This window comes from Typopeltis vanoorti, chromosome 10 (assembly GCF_054136105.1).
Source record: "Typopeltis vanoorti isolate ZY-2024b chromosome 10, IOZ_Tvanoo_1.0, whole genome shotgun sequence".
In the NCBI taxonomy this organism is placed as follows: domain Eukaryota; kingdom Metazoa; phylum Arthropoda; class Arachnida; order Uropygi; family Thelyphonidae; genus Typopeltis; species Typopeltis vanoorti.
Window position 1 is genome coordinate 54,527,873 of NC_143558.1, and position 24,446 is coordinate 54,552,318.

The 24,446-nt window shown below is 37.7% G+C and overlaps 1 protein-coding gene across 3 annotated transcripts in view; it reads right to left on the minus strand.

Moving 5' to 3' along the window:
- Positions 1 to 24,446, minus strand: part of LOC150102422 (uncharacterized) — a 251,333-nt gene that overhangs the window by 15,603 nt on the left and 211,284 nt on the right. For all 3 annotated transcript variants that reach the window (XM_090399784.1, XM_090399785.1, XM_090399786.1), the window contains exon 9: positions 10,201 to 13,526. In XM_090399784.1, the coding sequence (XP_090255910.1) occupies positions 10,201 to 13,526 (3,326 nt within the window). The remainder of the gene's footprint in view (positions 1 to 10,200; positions 13,527 to 24,446) is intronic.

Genomic DNA, 24,446 nt, shown 5'->3' on the forward strand with positions numbered 1-24,446 from the left:
GATTCTTAGGGCATTGTAGATGTAAATGTGCCAAAAAGTATATGTAGCATAAGGAAGAGAAATTTACACATACCTTTTTCTGGGTGTTGCAGCTTTTCTTCTTTCTGCAATGTCGAAAAACTACTGAGTGTGTGGAAGGGTGGGGTAGGCAATTTGGGAGAATTAAGTTAGAAAAACCCGGGTTTTTTTCCAGTAATATATATAAAAACATATATATTATATTATTATAGTATATAGGATGGGGAAAAAGGTGAAAGGATTGATTTTTTTATATAGGGAGGGGGGAGGGGAAAAGGGGGTTGACGGGGTGCGGTCCATTTCGACTATTCTTAGTCGTCATCTGAACACATTGGGAAAGTGGATGCTATGTCAGGTCGAGTAGGTGCTTCTGTTTTTGAAGTGTCTGTGTTATCGCCTATTGGTCGGGGTTGTGACCTCAATTTTATGTTGTGAAGCTTCCAAACCTCAGAGATTATGTAGGGCCTGTGTACATTGATAGAGTTCGTGTCACATTTTATGGCTATTGTTTCCGATATTCTAAGCATTGTTTCATTGTCTTGTCTGTCTATTATAATGGCCTTGTCGATCTGTGGGGTATGTTTTTGTTCAAGGGCGTGAACAGCTATTTCCGTTTTTCCTGTGCTTTGTATTCGATTTTTCTTTTTGATGTTGCGTTTTTTAGTGTTTAAATATTCTGGAATAGGGATGTTACAGTCACGGAAGTGTTCTTGTAGTCTTGCCCATAAAGACCTGATGGTGGAACCTGTGTAGATGATATCACAGTCTTTTTGGGAGGGAAATTTATAGACTACATTGTGCTGTTCAAACATTTCTTTCTGTGTGTGAGGTTTGGTGGATTTTAGGAGATTTGCCAGTTTTTGGTTTGTGGTGAATACCAGTTTGTAGTCAGTATGTTTGAAGATGTATTTATAGGCTTTGTATGTGTTTTGGGTGTATGTTTTTGTTCAAGGGCGTGAACAGCTATTTCCGTTTTTCCTGTGCTTTGTATTCGATTTTTCTTTTTGATGTTGCGTTTTTTAGTGTTTAAATATTCTGGAATAGGGATGAATAGGGATGTTATGGTAGTTTGATAATTTTTTGTGTTGGGAAGTTCGTTTTGGTACTTGGGTTGTTTTGGCGGTTTTTTGCTGTCTTGTTTGCATAGTTAATCAGTTGTGTAGGACAGTTGCGATTTATGAAGATCTGTGTTAGTTTTTTTATTTCTGCGTTTAGACTATTCTGATTGGTTGAAAATTTGTAAGCATTTATGAATTGTGATAAGATGACCGATTTTTTAACAGAATATGGATGGTATGAGTGAAAAGTAGTTAAAAGGTAGTTTCCGATGTGCGAGGGGTTTGTGGTATACTTTCGTGGCTATTTTGTTGTGTGTTCTGGTTAATGTCAAGTTTAAGAAATTGATGGATTTGTTCTGTTCGGTTTCTGTGGTGAATTTTAGTCTGTTGCTGTAACCGTTTAGGGATGTTTTTAAGGTGGTGATGTGTGTGGGATTACCAATGCACAGAATATCGTCCACGTATCTGCCATAAAAAGTGATGCCAGGGGAAGGGAAGGATGGAGTAGAAGTGATTCTATATGTGCTAGGAATAATTCCGCTAGTTGTCCACTGATGTTTTGGCCCATGGGGAGTCCGAAGATTTGAATGTACATGTTGTTGTTGAACTTGAAGAAGTTTGCCGAGATTATTAGTTTTATTAAGTTAATAATGTCAATGGGCGTTAGTTTAGTACGAGAGTGTAGAGTGTGGTCTTCTGTGAGTAGTGTGTGTACGATGTCTAAAGTTCTGGGGACGTCCACGTTAGTGTATAAAGAGGCTGCATCCAAAGAAGTGAGGATGTCTTCTTGGGATAGGGTGTTTTTTATCATGAAGTTAGATGTTGTAATTAATGGTTTGAGAAGTTTCGCTACAAATTTTGATAAAGGGGCTGTGGTGGTATTTTTGTAGGAGACTATTGGTCTCATCAGGTACCCGTCTTTGTGGGTTTTTATTTGTCCAAACATACAAGGGGTGCGTGTGGTGCAGGGGGTTGTGTTTTTCAGTGTGGTTTTGTCTATTTTATTTTCATTTTTTAGGATGTGTAGGGTACTGTTGATTTGTTTTATGAGGTCGGGGCTGGGCCAATCTCCCGTCAACCCCCTTTTCCCCTCCCTATATAAAAAAAATCAACCCTTTCACCTTTTACCCCACCCTATATACTATAATAATATAATATATATGTTTTTATATATATTACTGGAAAAAAACCTCGGTTTTTCTAACTTAATTCTCCCAAATTGCCTACCCCCCCCCACACACACACTCAGTAGTTTTTCGACATCGCAGAAAAAAGAAAAGCCGCAACACCCAGAAAAAGGTATGTGTAAATTTCTCTTCCTTATGCTACATATACTTTTTGGCACATTTACATCTACAATGCCCTAAGAATCCGTGAGTAAATAGCCAATGACATTTAAATAGGGGCACTCCTAAACTGAAGCAGGCTAAATATCTGTAATTATAATAGTTGTATATGAGGGTGCAGTATCCCAAAAGAGGAAGGTGACTAGTGGTGTGCTGCAGGGTCAGTTTTAGGATCATTGTTGTTCATTGTGTATGTTAATGATATTGAGATAGGTTTAACTAGTGATATGCAGCTGTTTGTAGTTGATACAAAATTGGGGAGAGCAATGTGGAGTCAAGCAGATGTTATGATCTTACAGGAGAACTTGAATAGATTGCATGAATGGGCAGGAAAGTGGAACTATCAGTTTAATGTTGCCAAGTATAAGGTTTTGAAATTTGGTAAGCAGCAATGCGATGCAATTGGTGGGGAAACTTTAAGGAAGTAGAGGAGAAGGACCTGAAATTCAGGGGCCACATTGCACAAGTTATGAAGACGTTACATCAGATACTGTCAATGATGTAGAGGACTCTGACATGCAGAAAGAGAGAGGTTATGATGTCATTGCATAAGGCCTTGATCAGACCTCATATGAATTATTGCACACAGATTTGGTTGCCAGGTTTTCATGGTGATGAGGATATGTTGGAAAGGGAAAGTTGTCACTGGTCTTTAGAATTTGGAGTGTCAGGATAGAGTGGGAGAATGTAAGTTGCAAAGCCTCATGAATAGGAGGAAGTGGGGGGGGGGATATGATTGAGACACAAACTAGTCAGCGGTTGTTATCAAGTTGACATGGAAGATATTTTTCATAGAATGTGAGAGGGGGTAGAACAAGAGGCCATTGCTGGAAATTGCATAAGGAGGGTATGAGGAGAAGGTTCTTTGCATGGAACATGGTTGGTAAGTGGAATGCATTGCCTGAATTTGTGAATGTAGACAATGAATCAATTTAAGGCATGGTTGAATGAACACTGTGCACAATAGTGTGTACCTCCCACGATGAGTCTCTGACTTCATGAAAGTCAGATGATAATAATAACCACTCTTGTGCAGATGACCAAAGCAAATGTCTTCTGGCTATTCCACAAACTATAATAAATTTAGTTTAATCCTTTATCCAAGTGTATGCAAACAAAATTTGCACCGGAAAGTATCTTCAGGACTGGGGTAAAGTGGTACAACACTGGGCAACTCCTTGCAAAGGTGGAGCAAGATACCAACACTCCTATCTCAATATCTTCCATAATGCAAAACATTATGCAAAATATCTCCCATAATGCAAAACATAATGCATATCCTGTAAATATGTATAATGTTATGCATTAAGGGAAGGGCAACTACCCAGACTAGTTTCGACTTTTATTGAGGTCTCTTCAGTGGAAGCCAGGCCCAAGTGGAGATACCAGGCAGAAGCATTAGCAAGGTCATCTCCTCCTATACGAGCTGCCAAACGGTGTGCCACCATTTTATTAAATTACTCTGGATTTAGAGAATTATTCCACAAACTATCCACAGAATGCCTCCTCTGAAATTTCTTCTAAAGGACATAAAAACACTCAATATTTTTATTTTTATATCCTTCTGAAGAAATTTAGTCTTGTGTCCCTTAGTATTTATTCCTCCAGTTGGAAATAAAAATCAACCATTAAATTATTGCCCTAATGTTCTAGCTTCAATACTCTCAAATATAATGGAAATAGTCATCAACAGTCAACTGCTTAAATACTTGGAAATTCACCAATTACTTAGTGATCACCAATATGGATTCTATCATTCTTGTTCCACAGCAGATATCCTAACCAGCCTCACTCACCTTTGGACACAGGCCAGAGAAAAGTTTTGAGTAACAAGGCATTTGCTTGAGTCTGGCATTGTGGTCTTACCATGCTGCCATCTTATGGTATTCCTCCTTTTCTTTGTGAATGAATCAACACCAGCTTCCTTTGCTATCATTTCCTTTCATCAGATTTTTCAATCCAAGCTGGTGTATGCAGCTCTGTGTTTTCACCTACACTGACATCCTCTCTCTGACATCCAATCCTATCCATAGCTTTTTTAACACTGATCCCCTTGCCGTTCTCAAGTGAAGATAACCTAGCGAGTTTTAATACCACCAAAACACAATACGGTCATATTCTCCAAAAGAAAGGTCATACCCCATTTTCCCTTGCTTTTGACAATATTTTGCTCACCAACTTGGATAATTTTTCTCTTCTTAGATTGACTTTCACACCTTGCCTATCTTTTCACAAGCATATAAACCTCGCAACCTCCATAACTTCTTCAGCCTCCAAAACACTTTGTATTCTTTTTTTGTTTCATACTAGATGTTTAATGGAATATTTAAAACTTTTTATTTATATACATTTTACATTTTTCTTGGAAGAACAAAATTTACAAACAGATAGAGGAACCATCATATGTTCCCCCTCTTGCCAATTTTTACATGGAAAATTTTGAAAAATGAGCCATAGACTCAGTCCCTCTCAAACCTTCTATCTGGCTAAGATATGTAAATGATGCGTTCTCTATTTTGCCTCATGGCCCAGAGACATAAGACTCCTTCGTCAGTCAGCTCAATAGTCTACATCCAAGAATCCAGTTTACAATGGAAAAGAAAAATAACAATAGTTTACCCTTCCTCGACACCTTAGTAACATGCCTTCCTAATGGTAACTTTTCCTTCACTGTATATAGAAAACCCATTCAGACAGGTAGGTATATTCACAACCCCCCCCCTTCAACAATATGGCATTATTAAAACTAATCAATAGAGCTTATAATCTTTGTTCCAGTGGAACCTCTCTTTCAACTGAACTCAACCACATACACAACATCTTCTTTTCCAATGGCCACAGTGATTACAGAATTAAAAATATAATCAGTTCCTTCCCCTATTCCTCGGCCATTGCTTCAGAAGCATTTCAAAAATGCCATTACTATCTCCCCTATATCCATGGCACATCAGAAAAAATAGCCAGGTCTTTAAAAAATTACAACCTCTGCACAGCTTTTTAAGCCCTGCCAGAAACTTTCTACTCTTATCTGTTCTACCTGAGGTCAGCAACCTCCTCTCTCAGTGCTTGGAGTATATAAAGTATACCCTGTTCCTGCAAGTTGGCTTACTTCGGACAGACAGGTAGATCAGAACGACTATCCGTTTAGAACACAAATCGTACATTTGCAATCATGACTATGGTCAATCTGGCTTTGCAGACCATGTATTGGATGCAACCCACAAGATTCCTGGAAGAATACCACCATGCTCCATTATAGTAAGTTTAAAAAGGAAAGACTGTTTTTAGAATCTGCAGGGGCACTCAGAGATCAACCTAATTTAAATAAATATGGATGAATAAGACTTTCCAAAATTTGTAAAACAATAATTGTCAGAGGACCCACTTTACATCCTAGGCTGCCTACAAATGCCCATAGAGGGCGCATCACCTAGATTGGACTTTAGAGTCACGTATGTACGCACATGCGTGTGTGTGTTTTACAAGTGTTAATTTTGATCCCTGAAGTGACTGAGACAAAATATTGGAAGCATTAAAATTAATTTTTAATCCTTTCCTAGTGCTGTAAATATTCCGTTAAACTTCCAAAATGATTTCCTCCCAGCACTAAAGCCTTAACACACAGAATCTTTTTTGTTCTTAACTCCTGACACTTTCTAAAAGCTCGAATCTTCCTGACCTTAAGAAATAACTATGCGCTATTCATCCTGAATAAGTAACACATAAACACAGTTGAAAATATTTAATTAAGAAGGATTAATTACGGATCTCTTCAAGTTTGTCATGAATTCTGGATATTTTAGCTGGAACAAAAAAAAAAGTTTTACTGACAAATTGAAGGTATTGCAATGAATTCTCCAATATATCCCATTCTTGCTAACTTCTATTTAGAACAACTAGAAGAGAAAATTTTAATGATTAATCCAAAACCTTCGATATGGTTTGACTATATGAATGATGTCTTTGCTGTGTGGAATAATTCATGTGAACAAGTAGATGTCTTCTTACAAAAAAATTAATAATAACTCCATCACAGAATTCATTTCATACTATGTAACTTTAATCAAATAGAACTATATCTTTCCTTGATGTTCTTATAAAAAGGGAACTGGATGACTCCTTATCAACATCTGTGTTTTGCAAACCTTCTTTTTAGAGTCAATATATCCATCAGACTTTGGCTCACCATCCCTCTCAAAAACTTTCCATAGCTCAAATTATTAGAAAGAAATTTCTAAAATTAAAGAAGGTGCCATTCTCAACAGTTATAACCCCAAAACAGGGAAAGCTTATCAACCATTTTTCTCTACCCTCTAATAAAAGAGAAGACTCACTGAGAATCACCATCCAGTACGTTAAAGGCATTTAGGAACACATTTCTCGCATCTTAAAGAAGTTTTAATATTTTTCACAACTTTTAAGCCTCTAAATTCAATTAGCTCATTGATACCATCTCCAAAAGATAAAATCACATCTACTGCTACCTGGAGCCTATTGTTCCATGCAAGTTTTTCTACTTTGGACAAACAGGCTAATCCGTTTCTATACACCTTACCGAATTACATTTCCTCCAGGAAATGGAACAAATCGTGTCTAGCAAAACACAAGATTACTAATACTAGCCACAAGATCCTTTGGAATGGCACCACATTACACAGATGTTCCCATAAATATGAACATCTCTTTAAAGAAAGCTCCAAAATACTTTGGCATCACCCAAATCTCAACCTAAATGATGGATTCTGTATGCCAAAAATCTGGGAAATTATTAACTATACTGGTTAATTAAATGAATTTTTATTACATTTAACAAGTTTCAATTTTTTTTTTTTTTAAATCACATACTTGCACACTTCAATTTATCCTAATAGTATCATTTTTTACTTAGATATCTTGTGCCTGCATACAAGGTGCAAGAAGAATTCCATTCTACACATACCTTTATTGTTGTTTAATTTTTTGATTTCTAGCTTTCACACTGATGATCCATGATATGCAAACTGAAATATCTGTAATAAATGCATATTAAATATGTTCAACTGTGTTTACCTGCTGACCTTAGAATACTGTTCCACATTTTGGGTAGTGAACCTAAGACCACCCTCAGAACGCTTGATTGTATTCAGAGAGCAATTCGCTTAATTGTTGAGGCTTCCCCATCACTCTCAATGACCTTCTCCAATTGCTTTCCCATAGATACTCTGTTGCTGCACTATGTCTTTTCTATAGGTATTTTGATGGCACTGATCTACCCATTATTATTCCTCCACTTTTCACCATTCATGTAAGCATATGAGCAGCTGCTAATCAACATCCACATAGTGTTCAGCTCCAAACTTATCAAACAACTTTTCATCTGCCTTCTTCATTCTCTACTCTTTGGAGTCTTCTGCATACTGTTTTCCCAAAACGATAACAACCTTAATATCTTCAAGAAACATAAATTCCTTTTTAGTTCTTCTTTCTGATCCACAATGCACTGTCATATAATAGATTTTGAGACCTGTCACGTGCACGCATGTGTTAAAAAAAAAGCAAATTTCTGCCACCTCTGAATGAGACCAGCTAACTCACCTTCACCTGAAAAGTTCTTTTGAACATTCTTTGTGTTCTGCACAGAATTAGAGCCCACAGCTTTCCAAATGAAAAGTAAATGTCCTTTCATCCTTAAATCTGCAATTATAGCAAATCACATGACATTTAATTCCTCCCAGTTGGGGACAAGAGGGTTCGTTATTTGAAATAATTGGATGTTAGAATGTGGAGTTTAATGTCCAAATAATCCAGAAAACTGCAAACAACAGATATCAAAATAATCTATTTTCAGACCTTTCCACATTAACTAGTAGTTCAATGTTAAAATAATTATTCTTTCAAGATATAGGCTAAAAGCCTGTTTCAGCATCTAATGAACTATACTTTTATTCTCTTCCTAGGTCTGCCTATATCTCTTGTCCCTTTAGGTTTATATTTTATTACTTCCTTGAGTAGCCTTCCTTCTTCCATTCATTGTACATGCTCTATCCAATTCTTCTGTTTTTATTTCATCATCCTGTATTCTATCCTTTCCTGTACATCCTTTAAATGCTCTAAGAAATTTTTTTTTCTATATCCAACTTTCACCATATAATATTGTTGGTATTGCCATGACTTTATAAAATTATAACTTCGTGTCCTTTCTTGTTTTCCTTTTGTTGTTCATCTGCTAGTACCACAGACTGCTTGAAAATGGTGTAATTTGTTATCTATATCAAATGAGATTTGTTTTCTATTACTATTTTAGTTTGCATGGGATATTTATGCCAGAATGTATATTAATTGATGTATATTCTTGGACTTACTACAGATTTCCACTTTCTTATTAGGTCATATACACTATGTTGATAAAAGTATTTTGACAAAATACTTTTTTTGTCGAAATGGTAAAAAAAAAAGAGTTTTAATTGCATTTCTAGTAGCGAGTGGGGTCATCTTTTGCCTGAATGATAGCAACTACTCTTTGGAGCATGCTTTTAACCAATTTCTGATACATTGCAACAGGAATATTCTTCCATTCCTTGCACAAAGCTATCCCCTCCCCCCATTGCTGATGACAGCTACTGCAGCCTAGAGCATATTCAGCATTCTAATTCGTCCCAAAGATGTTTGATAGGGTTGAGATGGATTCTGAACAGGCCAGTCCAACACTTCAATATTCTTTTCTAGGAGTGGTGGTAGTACTGTAATATGCAAGGGTCAGTGCCAAAGTACTTCCACAGCGTTGGAAGCATGAAGTTGTCCAGGTAGCCATCAGATGTCATGGTTCACATCCACCAAGCCCCACCCATCTGAAATACCCCCATACCATCCTGAGCCTCCACCTACAGTCCAGGAATGGTGTGAACGACACCAGTCCAAACGTTATGTGCCATTGGTGGCTTGTTTGCAGCAGCTCTGCCATGGTAATCTAAGGCATGCAACTTTCTGTGGACAGTTCTAGTGCTGGCAGATGTCCCTGCAGCATTTTCCAAGTTCACTGCGAGTCTGTCACTGATGATGTGCAGGATGTTTAAACATTCTGAGACAGAGCTCGTCGATCTCGGTTTTGCATTTAATAACTGTTTTGCTTAGCTTCAATCTTCTATTATATTTCACGATTTTTGTCTGTCAGCTCAGTCAAATGTTTTTCTTTTTTCATAATCATCAGCCAGATGAGGCTGTAATTATGAATATAAATAAATAAATAATAAAAAAAATAAAATAAGATAAAAAAAATAAAATAAAATTGATAATGTAAATAAAAAATAAAACCAATTAAATAAAGCAACTAATAAAACTACAAATGTCTACATGGCACCTATGTGCTATAGTCTTACAATCTCTTGCACATGGGGGTTGATATGGAAGGAAAAAATATCAGATTAATCACTTTTTGGATTTTTTTCCCGTGTCCAATGTTGAAATAATTGGTAAAAAATGCAATAAATGTTGTAAATAATCATTTTTACTTTTTATATGTTAGATATTCAAAATAATCAGTAAAGCTACAAATAATGACAATTAATGACCAACAGAATAATTTCTCATATATCAATATTATAAAACATCAGGACTCAAAAACTGCTAACAAAAAGTTTTGTATAAATGTAAACAATTATGCAATGTTAAAAATCACTATATTCCACCTAATCAAATCTACATAATATTCAATTATCAGACTATTTTTTAAACGAATGTAATTATTGTATTATGTAAGATTGTACTGTACTGGGTACTGAAAAAATTTAGTTTCAAATTACCTTGGAGGCACACTACTAGTAGAAGATGAATCAGCAGGCTTCTGAACTATGGACTTTTCTTCTTTTATTCTTAACATCACAGGCTGCACCTCTTTAGTTTCATCATTATTCCACTGCTGTAAAAGTGGCAAAGATGAGGAAACAGGATTAAATAGCAGCTTTCCATTTGTATTTACTACTACTGAGCCTTTTATTGAAGAAGGACTCACTCTATCCTGAATTTCATTTACTGAACTATTTTGATAATGATCATAAAGATGGCCATCAGAATCAGATAAGCGTTGCCTCATTCTTGGCCTTGGAATGCGTGATTCTAAAAATAAGGAAGTAGGACGATGTCTTCGTCTATAATACCTCGTTCGTGAATCTGTCTCTTTATATATCCTTTCTTCAGGCCCATCACTGGGTCTCCGAGAAATTGGAAATCTTTCTTTTCTATACCTATAATCCCAACTGGAACTCCGAATGCATACATTTCTTTTGGCAACAACTTCATCATTTGGTACTTTCTGGTCTGCATCCTCTGAGTCTTCTCTCGAACTTGAAGTACTTCTACTACCAGGTACAGTGCACACACCAGAGATATGTAAAGCAGACATGTGATCATTATTCTGTAAGCTTTTACAAACTGAATTGCAAGCAGGTGGTATATATTCATTTGTTGAATTTGGAAGATAGACTAAACTGTCATTTCTGCAAAAAACACCAGTCTGATTTAAGAACCTCCTATCTGGACTACATCCATTTTTTTGCCATCTATTTAAACACATACCTTTATCATCAAAGAGAGACTTTGGTCTCTGCTTCGCACCAGACTGCTCAAAATCTGAAAATCTTCGTTTATCTGGACTATAACTATTCTCTCTTGATCTGGAAAAATCATGGTTTTTATCATCAGCTGAAGATCTTGGCCTTCTTTTAGATTCCCTAACATTTCTTCTTTTAGTACGTCCTTTTTCATTGAAGCCACGTTTTTTTATTCTCCAACTAGCTGAATCGCTTTCTGGACTTGATTCTCTTCTTGTATCCATCACTTTAATAGGAATCTGTGAAGGCACAACATCATCAGGTGGTGCTCCACTTTCAGCATGCATTTCATTGACTGGAGTTGTTTGAACCATAGAATCTTGCTGATTTACTGAACTAGCATTTATGTTAGTTTCTGTGTTGCATCCAACAGGAATATAAAACTGATTCTTTTCAAGATCATCACTAATTTCTTGATCACCCTGAGCCACATGATTAACAATTTCCTCTTTATGTGTATCTTTAGACATAAGTATTTCTTTTGAAGAATGCCTTTCATTTTCTGTATCTGAAATATCAATTTGACTTAACTTTTCTTTCAGTTCCTCTAAATCTTTAAGTGAATCAATATTTTGACCTGGAAAAGGCGACATTCTGCTGTGTTCTGTTGGTATGTGAGGAATTTCTGATGATTTATGGTGAAGTGATAAAGTTGGAAGAGTTCCAGGATCGAAACCATTCTCTTCTTTTGGAGGTGTTTCAAATTCTTCTTTGGATCCTTCTTCCTCTACATCTTCAGAATTCTTTGTGAGTCCTCTGAGAAATGTATTTTTAGAAAGAAAACTACTTTCTCCTTGCAGAGCTCCCACAGAATCTTCTTTTTCTTCAGGCTGTGGTGCATCAAAATATACTGATGGCTCATCAGCATGGAATTTTGTTGTTTCTGTCATTGGAGTCAATGGCGATTGTCTTTCAAGAGTTGGGCTTTCTAATTCCAGTTTGATTACTGTCCCAACTCTCTGACTTGGCTCCCATTCTATAGACGTAATTACCAACTTGTTCATTGCTCTGCCATCATTAGCCTTAATAGAACTAGAATGTTCAAAGCTAGATCTTTTCTGGGTTCCTCTTGGATGACAATCAACCATCTGGCCAAATTTCTCACTATGAAAGCCATTTAAGTTCCTGTTAGGCATATTTTCTAACTCTAAATTCTCTTCGGACTCTTTTTCCTTGCACATTAAATCTGTGTCTGTGGAAACCTGCATTTTTTTTTCTTGTATTTTGTTAGATACCACCGAAGATGGTATTTCAACTGAGTGCCGCCTTGCAGCTACAAGTTTCTTTTCTTCTTCAGAAACATGTAAATGAATAAATGGTAAAGATGCTCTTCTTTCCTCTTTCTGTTCATTTTCTTCTGCTGGCAGTTTTGTTTCTATAGTTCTAACAGCTTCCTTAACATTTACTTCAGAAGTAGCATGCAATTTTAAAGGAGAACCTGGATTTGAGCGCAAATGAAGAGCAATATCAGGACAACTCCAAACCCTAGATAATCCTTCAACAACCTGGTCCAACATAGGGAATCTTTTTGTACAAGGACAATCGCAACCCTCTCCTTCTTCTGTTTCCATAACTGGTGTTATAGCATCACATGTCAGCTTGACAGGCTGAGATACTGCTCGGCGAACAGGACGGCGACGTATTCTCCAATAGAGTCTCATTAATCTGTTTTTTCCTTCATATACTGGTACTTTTTGCTCTCCATCTAATAATTCTTTTCTTTTCTGGTGTGATTCTCTGTGGGCACTGAACTTGTCTTGTGTACCTTGAACTGAATTCTCAATAGGAAGAGTATTTGGAGGAAATGGAGGCCAAAATTTTGAAGGATAAGGGTGAGAACCATGTGATGGAGACTCGTGCAGACTTGGTTTATGTTCTGGTGATGTTAAGTGTGCATTGTCTTCTAATTCATGGTCTGTTTCTTCACTATCATCAAAAGATACTTGCCATTTTGAAGCCAATGTCACTGCAGCAGCACCACCTTTTGTGACCTGCTGAAGTGCTGATATGTTATCATCATCAGCCATAGCAACCTGTGTTATAGAGATATCTCTTGTATAACGTGTTCTTCCAGCAGAATGAAATCTTCTGTGCCTATGTTCCCTTGGCTGTTGTTCTTTTAATTCTTTTTGCAGCTTGGGTTCTGTTGGTGGAGTGCTGATTGTAGGTGTTAGTTTACTCATATCACTCTGAGTTGTTCTTATAAATTCAAATGTACAATGACTAGTTTCTTGAGATCGGCCTCCATCTTTATGTAAAGAGCTTCCTACATGACTAGGTGTCCTCAATTCTTCTCTGATTCCAGTATTCTGTGGTTGAAATTGTCCTACAGCAATTTCTGGAAGTGCTTTGCAGGCATTATGAAGTGGTGACCATTCTCCAACCTTTGCATTTTCTGTTTCCACTGCAACATCTACCTGCTGTGGCAGAATTGCTTCAGCTGCAGAAGGTTTTATATTTGTATCCCCATTTTGTACTTTGATGTCTTCTTCATCCTCTTCTTCTTCTATTTCCATTTTCTGTTAAAAAAAAATACAGTAGAAACAAAAAGAAAGTTTCTATTATAATGATAATTTCTAATCATTTGAATGTATGTTTAGACAAAGTGGTCTGAACTATAACCTATTAATGATAGTTAAAAAGCAATTTTTCCATTATGATTAAGCATTGTCAATTTGAAAAACTGTTGAAAAATAATTCTTCTCATATATAGTATGGTTTTCTTATTTAAATTAAGGGATATTAAATCCCACATTGTTTTAAAACCGAATAAGAAACTCAAAGATTGGAATCAGAGAGTTTCATGCTGAACATAGTAAACTATAAAAGTATCGGCGATTACTAGCGTGAGCTAATGCAAGTAGTCCTAGTATGTAGTACAATCTCTGGCAACTCGCAGCAAAATTGGTAAAGTTCTGATCACTATTCTTGGGATTTTCCATAATGTAAAAACACATTTCCTAGGAAATGTATGCTATTATTACATTATGGTGGGAGGTCACTACCCAGACCGATTTCAGCCTTTATTGAGGCTTCATCAGTGAGTAGCTAGACCATATAAATACCAAAGGGTATAGCGAAAAGAACTTATATACTCTGCTATACGAGTTGTCAAAAAGGTGCAACCATTAAGTTACTTAAATATAAAGAGCCAATAGGCTTCATTTCGGCGATATAAACATTATTTAAATTAAGGGGGATATTAAATCCCACATTGTTTTAAAACCGAATAAGAAACTCAAAGATTGGAATCAGAGAGTTTCATGCCGAATATAGTAAACGATAAAAGTATCGGCGATTACTAGTGTGAGCTAATGCAAGTAGTCCTAGTACGTAGTACAATCTCGGGCAACTCGCAACAAAGGTGGTAAAGTTCTGATTGCTATTCTTGGGATTTTCCATAATGTAAAAATACATTTCCTAGGAAATGTAACTGTTATTACATTATGGTGGGAGGTCACTACCCAGACCGGTTTGAAACTCTCTGATTCCAATCTTTGATGATGGGTTGTAAAATTTTTGCAAGATACTTGGACAGTTGGTAAGTGGGAGAATAGATTCCATCAACTATTGGACGTAATGGTATACCTTCTTTATGAATTTTTGGAAGGCCATACAATCTAGGAGTTAGTGGGTGCATAATATACCTTGCTCATGTGGTATTAGTTACGTAGGTCAGACCTCTAGAAGCTTTGAAACGAGAAAGAAAGAACATATAGGATATGTCAGAAATAACAGACAAGACATTTCAGGCCTTTCATGCCACTTTGCCTCTACTAACCATCACATTGAGTGGGATAAGAGCCTTATGCCATACATAGAAGATAACCACCATTCAAGAACCTTTAAAGAAGCAGCTACAGTCGCCCGTAAAACTGAAAACCTAAACAAGAATCAAGGTCTAATTTTACCAGAAATTTGGAAAACTTTAATCAGATCATTAAACATCGAAGAAATGAACTTTCATAACAATTACGTCATGAGCCATAACAAATAAATCACATTAACGAGACACGCACATTGTCATGCACAATACCAATTTTTTGTATGAATTAGAACCATCAGTTATAACCTAGTCTGTAACCTTCATTTTAGCTTACTAGTTTGTATTCCCTGAGGATGCCAATAGAAAAATTGGCGAAACATGTAGGAGGATAAAATAAAGCTACTTGACAAAGATTATATAAAAAAAGTGTAATAGTCTTATAAATTATAGACTTATCAGTATCACAGGAGTGGTGGAAAAAGTACTGGAAAAATTGGTGAAAAAGAGAATTCAAGAATGGGTAGATAAAAATATGATACATATTTTTATGTATCATATTTTCATCATATTATATCAGTATCATATCATATTATAGTCAACATGGCGTTGTGAAGGGTCAGTCATGCCTTAATAATTCTAACTTTTTATAATAGAGTAACAGATGAGTTGGATAAAGGAAATGGTTACATGATGATTTTAATGGATTTTGCAAAGGCATTTGACAGAATACTACATGGAACACTGCTACACAAATCAGAATAAATGGAGATGAAAATGACACTGGTTAAGTGGATAAGAGCATGGCTGCTAGACAGATATAAAAAAAAAGTGGTATATAGAGGGGTAGAAATGAGGCAAAAACAGTTTACTAGTATGTCACAAGGTTCAGTGCTGGGACCATTACTGTTTAATTTGTATATAAATGATATAGGAAATGACCTGAAAGGAAATATTCAGTTTGCTGATGATGAAAAATTAGGTAGAGTAACGGTTAATCAAGGTGATGTGGAGAGCTTGCAGGAAGATTTAAATAGGCTATCAGTAAATGCAAACTGACACCAATTAACACAGAAGTTAATGGGTGACAGTTTAATGTCGAGAAATGTAAAGTCATGCATTTTTGGGATAAATAGATTACAAGCTATGTACCACATCGATGGCACTGTACCCTAGGAAAGAGATAAAATTAGAGATTTAGGGGTGGGGGTATACAGACAGTTAAAGTTTAGAGGGCATACTGCTAAAGTTGCTAAGGTAGCCAATAAGATTACTTGGCTATTATTATTACCCCAAGACCTCATGGAGTCAAAGACTCATTTGGGAGGTACTTTTATCACACACATCTCATCATAGTATCTTAAACACACTCAAACTGCTGGCAGACACCACACTCTCAGGTAAGGCATTCCAATCATTCACAACTCTGCACAAAAAAAACCTGCTCTCACTCCCCCTACTCACAACCTCTTTATACAGTTTCCAGGAATGACCTCTGGTTCTCCCCTAATCTCCCACTATTCTCTTTAGAACTTCTCCACCATTGATCCTATAACAACCCCCTTACCAATTTGTAGGTCTCTATCATATCTCCCCTCTTCCTCCTGTCCACCAGACTCTGCAAATTACATCTTCTCAATCTTTCCTCATACTCGACATTCCAGAGGTCAGAAACTACCTTAGTCAGTCGCCTTTGGACCCTTTCCAACATCTCTTCATCCTTCTGAAAACCCGATGACCAAATCTGGGCACAATAGTCCATGTGTGGCCTAATTAAAGCATTAGGCAACGAAACAAAGAATCACCCTACTTCTACACGTCAGTGTCCTCTGCATCATTCCCAGAAGCCTTTGTGTTGTCTTCACAATTTTGGTGATGTGTCCCCTAAATTTTAGAGATCCTTATCCATTATCCCCCCCCCCCCCCGATCTCTTATTTCCTCTACCTCCAACAATATATTCTCACTAAGCATAAATTCTGCATACCATGTTTGTTTTCCAAAACCTTACATTTTACAACATTGAACTCACATCCCCATTTCTGTGCCCAATCACTCAATTTATTCAAGTCTTCTTGTAAGGCCACAACATCTTCACTACTCTTTATGGTTCATCCCAACTTTGCATCATCTGCAAACAACTGAATATCTCCATCCAAATCTTCGCCAATATCATTAATATACAAGTTAAACGGTAATGGCCCTAAAACAGACCCCTGAGGCACTCCACTAGTGACTTCCCTTTTCCTGGATATTGCACACCCCCATACACAACTTATTGATACCTATCAGATAGCCAGTCTCCAATCCAATGCACTAATCTAATATCCAAACCCATCTGCTTAGTTTAACTATCAATTTATCATGAGGTACTCTATCAAAAACCTTTGCAAAATCTAAGTATATTACTGTGTATCCTTCTCCTCTGTCCAAGGAAGCAGTCACTTTATTGTAATAAGTAAGTAGATTACTAAAACATGACCTCCCTTTAGCAAATCCATGCTGCCCATCAAAGATAATACCATTGTTGTCAACCCAACTCTGGATCCTAGTTCTCACAAGCTTCTCCAACAACTTAACCACAACACCTGACACACAGATAGGCCTATAGTTTGATGCTTGAGTTCGATCACCTCCTTTATGAAGTGGCACTATCTTGCCCTCCTTCCACTCCTTAGCAACTTGACCAAGTGCAAGACTCATATTAAAAAAATATGTCAAGGCAGGTGTCAACTCCCTGGCACATTCCTTCAGAATACGCGGCGATATACAGTATTATCAAGTCCCACAGCCTTATTTACATCTAGTTTACTCAACTCCCCAAATACCTCTTGCTCACTTACAGTCAGTCTCTCCTCCCCATCAACTGCTCTCAATCTCTCCATGAAGTCACATTCACAAGATTGAAAGATCTTTATGAACTGCTCATTAAGTATCTCCACTGCACATTCTGCAACAGCTGTCTTTATACCATTTTCTCCAATTAATGTCATCCTTCCATAATCATTCTTTCTTTTGCTGGCTACACATCGAAAGAACTCCCTAGGATTCTTTTTGGCTTCATAAGCTAACTGCTGTTCATACCTCTCTTTAGCTACTCTCACCAACCAAGTCACCCTCCTTGCCTGGTCTTTGTAGACCTCATGAAATTGGTTATTTCCACTTCTCTTATGCTGCCTCCACAATGCCCTTTTTTCTCTGTATCGCATGCTTAATCTCTTTATTCATCCATCTCACACCTACCTTATTTAACCTTCTCACCCTTGGAATACATTTAAACATTGCATCTACTAGATAGTTTTTGAAAATCCTCCAAGCTGCATTGATCTCCTTTCCAGCTAACTCCTCATTCCATGCTACACCTGCAAGCTGTCTCCTGAGCTCTTCATAATCACCGCTCTTGTAGTTCCACATATACCTTTTTCTCACAGGGGTCCTTGCACTGCTGGCAACCACCCACGTAATGAATTCATGGTCACTCTCACCAATTGGTGGATGATTTGACATCTCATTTATCATTACATCCTCTGATGAGATGACCAAATCCAAGACCCTTAATCCTCGTGTGCCCTCTGTTACACACAGTCTGAGGTAGTTATCCCTTCAAAAACTCAAGAAACTCATTTTCTTTACTTCCAGTTGCTATCTCATCATTCCAGTCTATATTGCCATAATTAAAATCACCCATTTCTTATTTGCTTGGCTAATTTGACTATACATTTCACTATTACCACCATTCACATTACCAGGTCTATAACAACATCCCACCAAGTATTTGATTCCATTCACCTCTATCTCACACCATAATGCCTCAAAACCACTGGCACTATTTCCCTCTTGCATCGCTACTTTGTATGGACATAACTCTTTCTCTATCATCAATAGCACTCCCCCTCCCTTTTTACCCCTTCTATCCTCACGAAACACATCATACCCTTCCATCTCTATTCATGTCAGGATGTCATCCTCTTCCAATCATGTCTCACTTATTCTGAAAATCTTTGGATGGACAGACGCAATTAGTGCAACCATTTCATCTGCCTTGTTTCTTATACTTCTAGCATTTGTATACAAACACAACGGCTCATTTCTGGATCTACAGCTAGTTCCACTGATACCACTCACTCAATGTGATCTCTCCATGCTCGACTGGGGCCATTTCCCTTTCTGCTTCTTCATTTTAGAACCCTTTTCAATTCCAACTGTTTCCTCTTGATCCTGGTCATCCCATTCCTTTCCTGCCTACACATGCTCTCACCTCCTCTTGGAACATCCACCTTTCTCACGCTGTGTACCCCTGTCCACCATGAGCCTCCCCGTTTCCCTGCTCCTCTTGCACACCCATTCTCTCATTTTCTATACTCATACCACTCACTTCCCCATTCATATCCACCTCTTCAATCTCTCCTGTCTTTCTCTCCTGCTCTTCCACATCACTCCCCTCTCGATCTGATTCATTCTCTCTATTCACTTCTCTACCTTCCAGCAGCAGTCTCTCCAAGCGACTCGCACCATAACCATTCAAATGCAGTCCATCGCTTCCATACAGCTCACTTCATCCTTCAAACTCATTCTACACATTAACAAACTGTACTCCCATCTCCACACACATTTCAGCCAGCATATCATTCATAATCCTTGCTCTCCGCCTCATTTCACCACAGTCATACATAAGCAATACACTGACTACCCTTCCTGTCACACTATTCACTTTTATCCTTCCAAGCAGCAGGCTGTATTGAAGAACACATTAACAAAGTAAAGATAAGGAAGTTGTTATTCCTCTTTATAAGGCCTTGATACATTCATATCTGGATTACTATGCTGAAGTCTGGTCACCTGGATTTCTTGGGGATGAGGAAGCAGTGGAGAGGATTCAGAGGTAAGTGACCAAGATGGTGAGTGGCCTGTGGAATGTTCCCTATGAGAATAGATTGAGGGTGTGTGGACTGCAGAAGTTGGTTGATAGAAGAAAAAGAGGGGATATGATAGAAATATTTAAGTTGCTTAAAAGATTTTACAGGATAGATGCAGGGAAAATGTTTCAGCATTTCGCTAGAGGGACTGGAACAAGGAGTCATCCTTGGAAGTTGAATGAAGGTGTGGTCAGTAGGGGTGTGAGGACTAGATTTTTTGAGTGTAGAGTGGTGAATGAGTGGAATGGGTTGCTAGAGTCAGTTGCGAGTGCTTTTTCTGTTAAAATGTTCAAGGAGAAGTATGATAGATTGCATGGATAGATTGGGTCTCTTGCGATGAGTCTTCGGACACCATGGAGGTGCCTGTATAATAATAATAATAAATAGAATAAGAGAGGAGCATGAGAAGTTAGTTTAGTAATAATCTGGAGTAGACAGTGAACAGATAACAAGTGCTTATGTGTGTATACAAGCTTAAGGGAAAGTGGAGGAATGGTGACAGCCATTTCAGCTGAGTAGCACCTACAAATATAAAGAAATAATGTCTATGAGAATATAACACCAATTCAGCAGGTAATAATGACAAGGAAACATCTGCTATCACTAACCCTCTATACAAACTTCAGTGCACATCCAAACAGAGCTGGCAATCCAACTACAGAAGTCTTGAGACAGACCAAATGATGGCAGCTTGCTTAGTAAGTATTTGTGCCGGACATGGTGAAACACCTTGGAGATATCAAGTGTAACCACTTGAGTTTCGCCAAACTCCTCCATGACATTTGTCCACAGATGGGTGACATATGTAAGCAGATCTCCTGTTGACTGGCAATGACGGAATCCATATTGGCAATCATTTATTAGGTTGGTACCTTCACGGTAGTGCATGAGTTAGGAAATGATGATTTTTTCCATTATTTCAGACAGGACTGAGTTGAGCGAGATAGGGCAGTAGTTGATGGCAGTGACTTGTTGCCCTTCTTGGGAATAGGTTGAATATAGGCCAATTTCCAGGCTGTGGGATAGATACCAGTGGAATAAGACAGTATATACAGGTGACATAGGATAGGAGTCAGTTCTCGTGCACAAACTTTCATGATAACTAGAGCAATGCCATCAGGGCCAGGAAACTTTTTGTGTGTCTAATTTGGACAGTATTTTTCTGATCTCTTTTTGGCAAAAGGATATAGTGGGCATTGTATGTTGGGCATCTGGAATGGTTGGGGACATTTACCATTGGCAATTTTAGTACTGAAACCATTACTTTTCATTTTTTTAAATAACAAAACCTGTGGTGCGTTCATAATTAGAAGAAACACACGTATAAACCACAGTGAAAATTATTTAATTGTAAATATTTCATCCTAAGTATCTTAGGACATCATCAGTACAGTATTTAAACAAAAATTAGGAATAACATACAGTTAGGGTGCATGATTACAATAGAATCTCATGAAAACGTGCATATCGTGCTAAAGTAGTACAAAAAAAAAAAAAACATTAATTATTTAACACAATTTTGTATGATAATTTCCCATACTTTAGGAATAGTAAGAACGTTGTTGCGGTTTAGGTTTGGTCTGTGTAGTAGGGCTTCAGAACTTTCTTTGTATAAACGTTCATCTTTAAATAAAGATCTATGTAAAAGTTTAGCCTTTTCCCAATGGATCCTATGGTTTGGATTTTCAATTCCGTATTGAGAGAGGCCAGATTTCTGCGGTTTAAGAAGACGAATGTGGTCTTGATGTTCCGAGATGCGTTTCTGAACAGACCTACCTGTCTGTCCAAAGTAAGATAATTTGCATGAGCATGGAATCTCATAAACACCAGGTAACATCAAGGGTGAGAATTTGTCCTTAGGAGAAGGTAATAAGTTGTAAATTTGGTTGATAGGTTTGTAAGTAGTGGCAAAATTGTATTTCTTCATAATTTTAGAAAGACGTTCTGAGATGCCTTTGACGTAAGGTATGGGAATCCTATGCACTTCTTCCTGTCTGGTTTGATGTATGCAGAAGTGACTGATGATTTTTTGAGTTGTTTTGGGATTATATCCATTTAGGATGGCTGTATTTTTGATAACTTCTAATTCCTGGTTTAAAGATTCTTCAGAGGAGCAGAATTTGTGTGCTCTGGAAACTAGTGATTTAATAATGCCAGATTTCTGAGATGGATGATGAGCAGAAGAATTGTGAATGTAGCGACCTGAGAATGTAGGCTTGCGAAAGACGGAAGTGGCAATGGAACCGTCTTCTTTTCTTTTGATGTGTAAATCCAATAAAGAGAGACCCTGTGGAGATTCTTTTTCTAACGTAAAGTTGATGCGATGATGAAGAAGGTTAATTTTATCTAGAAACAGTTGTAATTCAGGTTCGGGATGATTCCATACTGCAAATACGTCATCGACATATCTTAGCCAAATTTTTGGTTTGGGTTCAAAAGTGAATATTTTTTCCTCAAGGTGTTCTAGAAACAAATTTGCTAGGTTTGGTGATAAAGGAGATCCCATTGCTGTTCCTTCCTCTTGCTTGTAAATTTGACCTTTCCAGGCGAAGTAACCTGATGCAATAACAAACTTGAACAATTCAACTAGATCAGGCAGAAATCTCCGCCCTCACATAGGCCACTCAGTCTCTTCAATCAAAAATTCTACTGAGTTTCACACAAAAATTAAAGACATTCAACTATCAAAAACTGACTTGTTAATCAGCTTCGACATTGTCTACCTCTTCACTAACATTCCCCATAAAGAAACAATAGAATTACTAACTCAAAAATTTCCGCCTGATCTAGTTGAATTGTTCAAGTTTGTTATTGCATCAGGTTACTTCACCTGGAAAGGCCAAATTTACAAGCAAGAGGAAGGAACAGCAATGGGATCTCCTTTATCACCAAACCTAGCAAATTTGTTTCTAGAACACCTTGAGGAAAAAATATTCACTTTTGAACCCAAACCAAAAATTTGGCTAAGATATGTCGATGACGTATTTGCAGTATGGAATCATCCCGAACCTGAATTACAACTGTTTCTAGATAAAATTAACCTTCTTCATCATCGCATCAACTTTACGTTAGAAAAGAATCTCCACAGGGTCTCTCTTTTTTGGATTTACACATCAAAAGAAAAGAAGACGGTTCCATCGCCACTTCCGTCTTTCGCAAGCCTACATTCTCAGGTCGCTACATTCACAATTCTTCTGCTCATCATCCATCTCAGAAATCTGGCATTATTAAATCACCTAGTTTCCAGAGCACACAAATTCTGCTCCTCTGAAGAATCTTTAAACCAGGAATTAGAAGTTATCAAAAATACAGCCATCCTAAATGGATATAATGAGAGTTTAACGAAGTCGTACCAGCCGGGTGCGAACATAAAGGATGTCAGCAAATCTATTCGACTGCAAAAACAGAGGGTGAAAGAGATGATAATCGTGGCAGGAACGAATGATTTGAAAGAGGACAAAATGGAAATGATAGAGGATGTGAGGGAGTTGTTTGAGGTAGCAAAAGAGAAGGGTGAAAGAGTTAGGATGGTGAGTATCTTACCACGGTATGACAGCGAAGTGTTTAGAAGAAGGGCCATAATTGCCAATGACTTTATGCGTAGGTTATGCATGGAGAGTGGTGTGGAATTTGTGGATGTGTGGAATGAGTTCGATGGGCGAAAGGACTTATATAAGATGGATGGGTTACATTTGAATGGAGTTGGTGTACGGAGACTTGAAAGAGTTGATGAAGGATGTGGAAGTGGATGTACAGACTCAGGGAAACTAGATTTATTAAGAGGGGGTGGGAGTAGATATGCAGACTTTAGGGGTGCAGTTAAGTGTATGAATGAGTATATTATGCCCGAGCGAGTACGCGGACAACAAATCAGAATGGGATAGTTAGTATAAGGCATCAAAGTAGGGATGGGACAAATGGGCTTCTGCGATTCATGTACACTAATGCCAGGAGTATTAGGAACAAGAAGGAAGAGTTTTTGGCCATGGTTGGCACTTCCAGGCCACAGGTTGTCGGTATTAGTGAAACATGGCTGACAGAAGATGATAAAGCTAGTGGGATTGAATGCGACGGGTATAACGTGTTCAGGAGTGACAGGGTGAATAAAAAGGGGGGAGGAGTGTTATTGATGATAGCTGATGAGCTTCAGCCAAGGAGTATAGAAGTTGAACCTCAGGATGGGGAAAAAAGCACATTTGAGGCTGTTTGGTATGAGATAGAATCTAGCAGAACAAAATATACAATTGGGTGCTGCTATAGACCGGGTGATGGAGTGGATGGTGGGGATTGTATGCATAGGCAAATAGAAGAAATGAGTGGAAGGAGGGTAATTATTATGGGTGATTTCAATTATGGTAACATTGACTGGAAAGAGGAGAGGGCACATGGGAGGAAGGAATTGGATTTTATGCGGTTATTAAGGGACAACTATCTACAGCAACATGTATTGGAAAATACCAGGGGGCAGAGAGTGCTGGACCTAGTAACTGCAACTGAGAATGTGGCTGTAACGAACATGACCATGTTGCCACCAATTGGTGAGAGTGACCATAAGGTCGTGACTTGGGAGGTGGCTAAAGGAGTCGAATTTACAATTAAGACAGGGTACATGTGGAATTACCGGGCTGGTAAGTATGACAAGCTTAGGTGTGTGCTTGGCTCAATGCCATGCATGTGAAGCTGCAGGGGCTGGATGTTGATAGTGCATAGGAGGTGGTTAAGAACTGTTTGCAGGAGGCAATGGTTGACTGTATACCAAGAG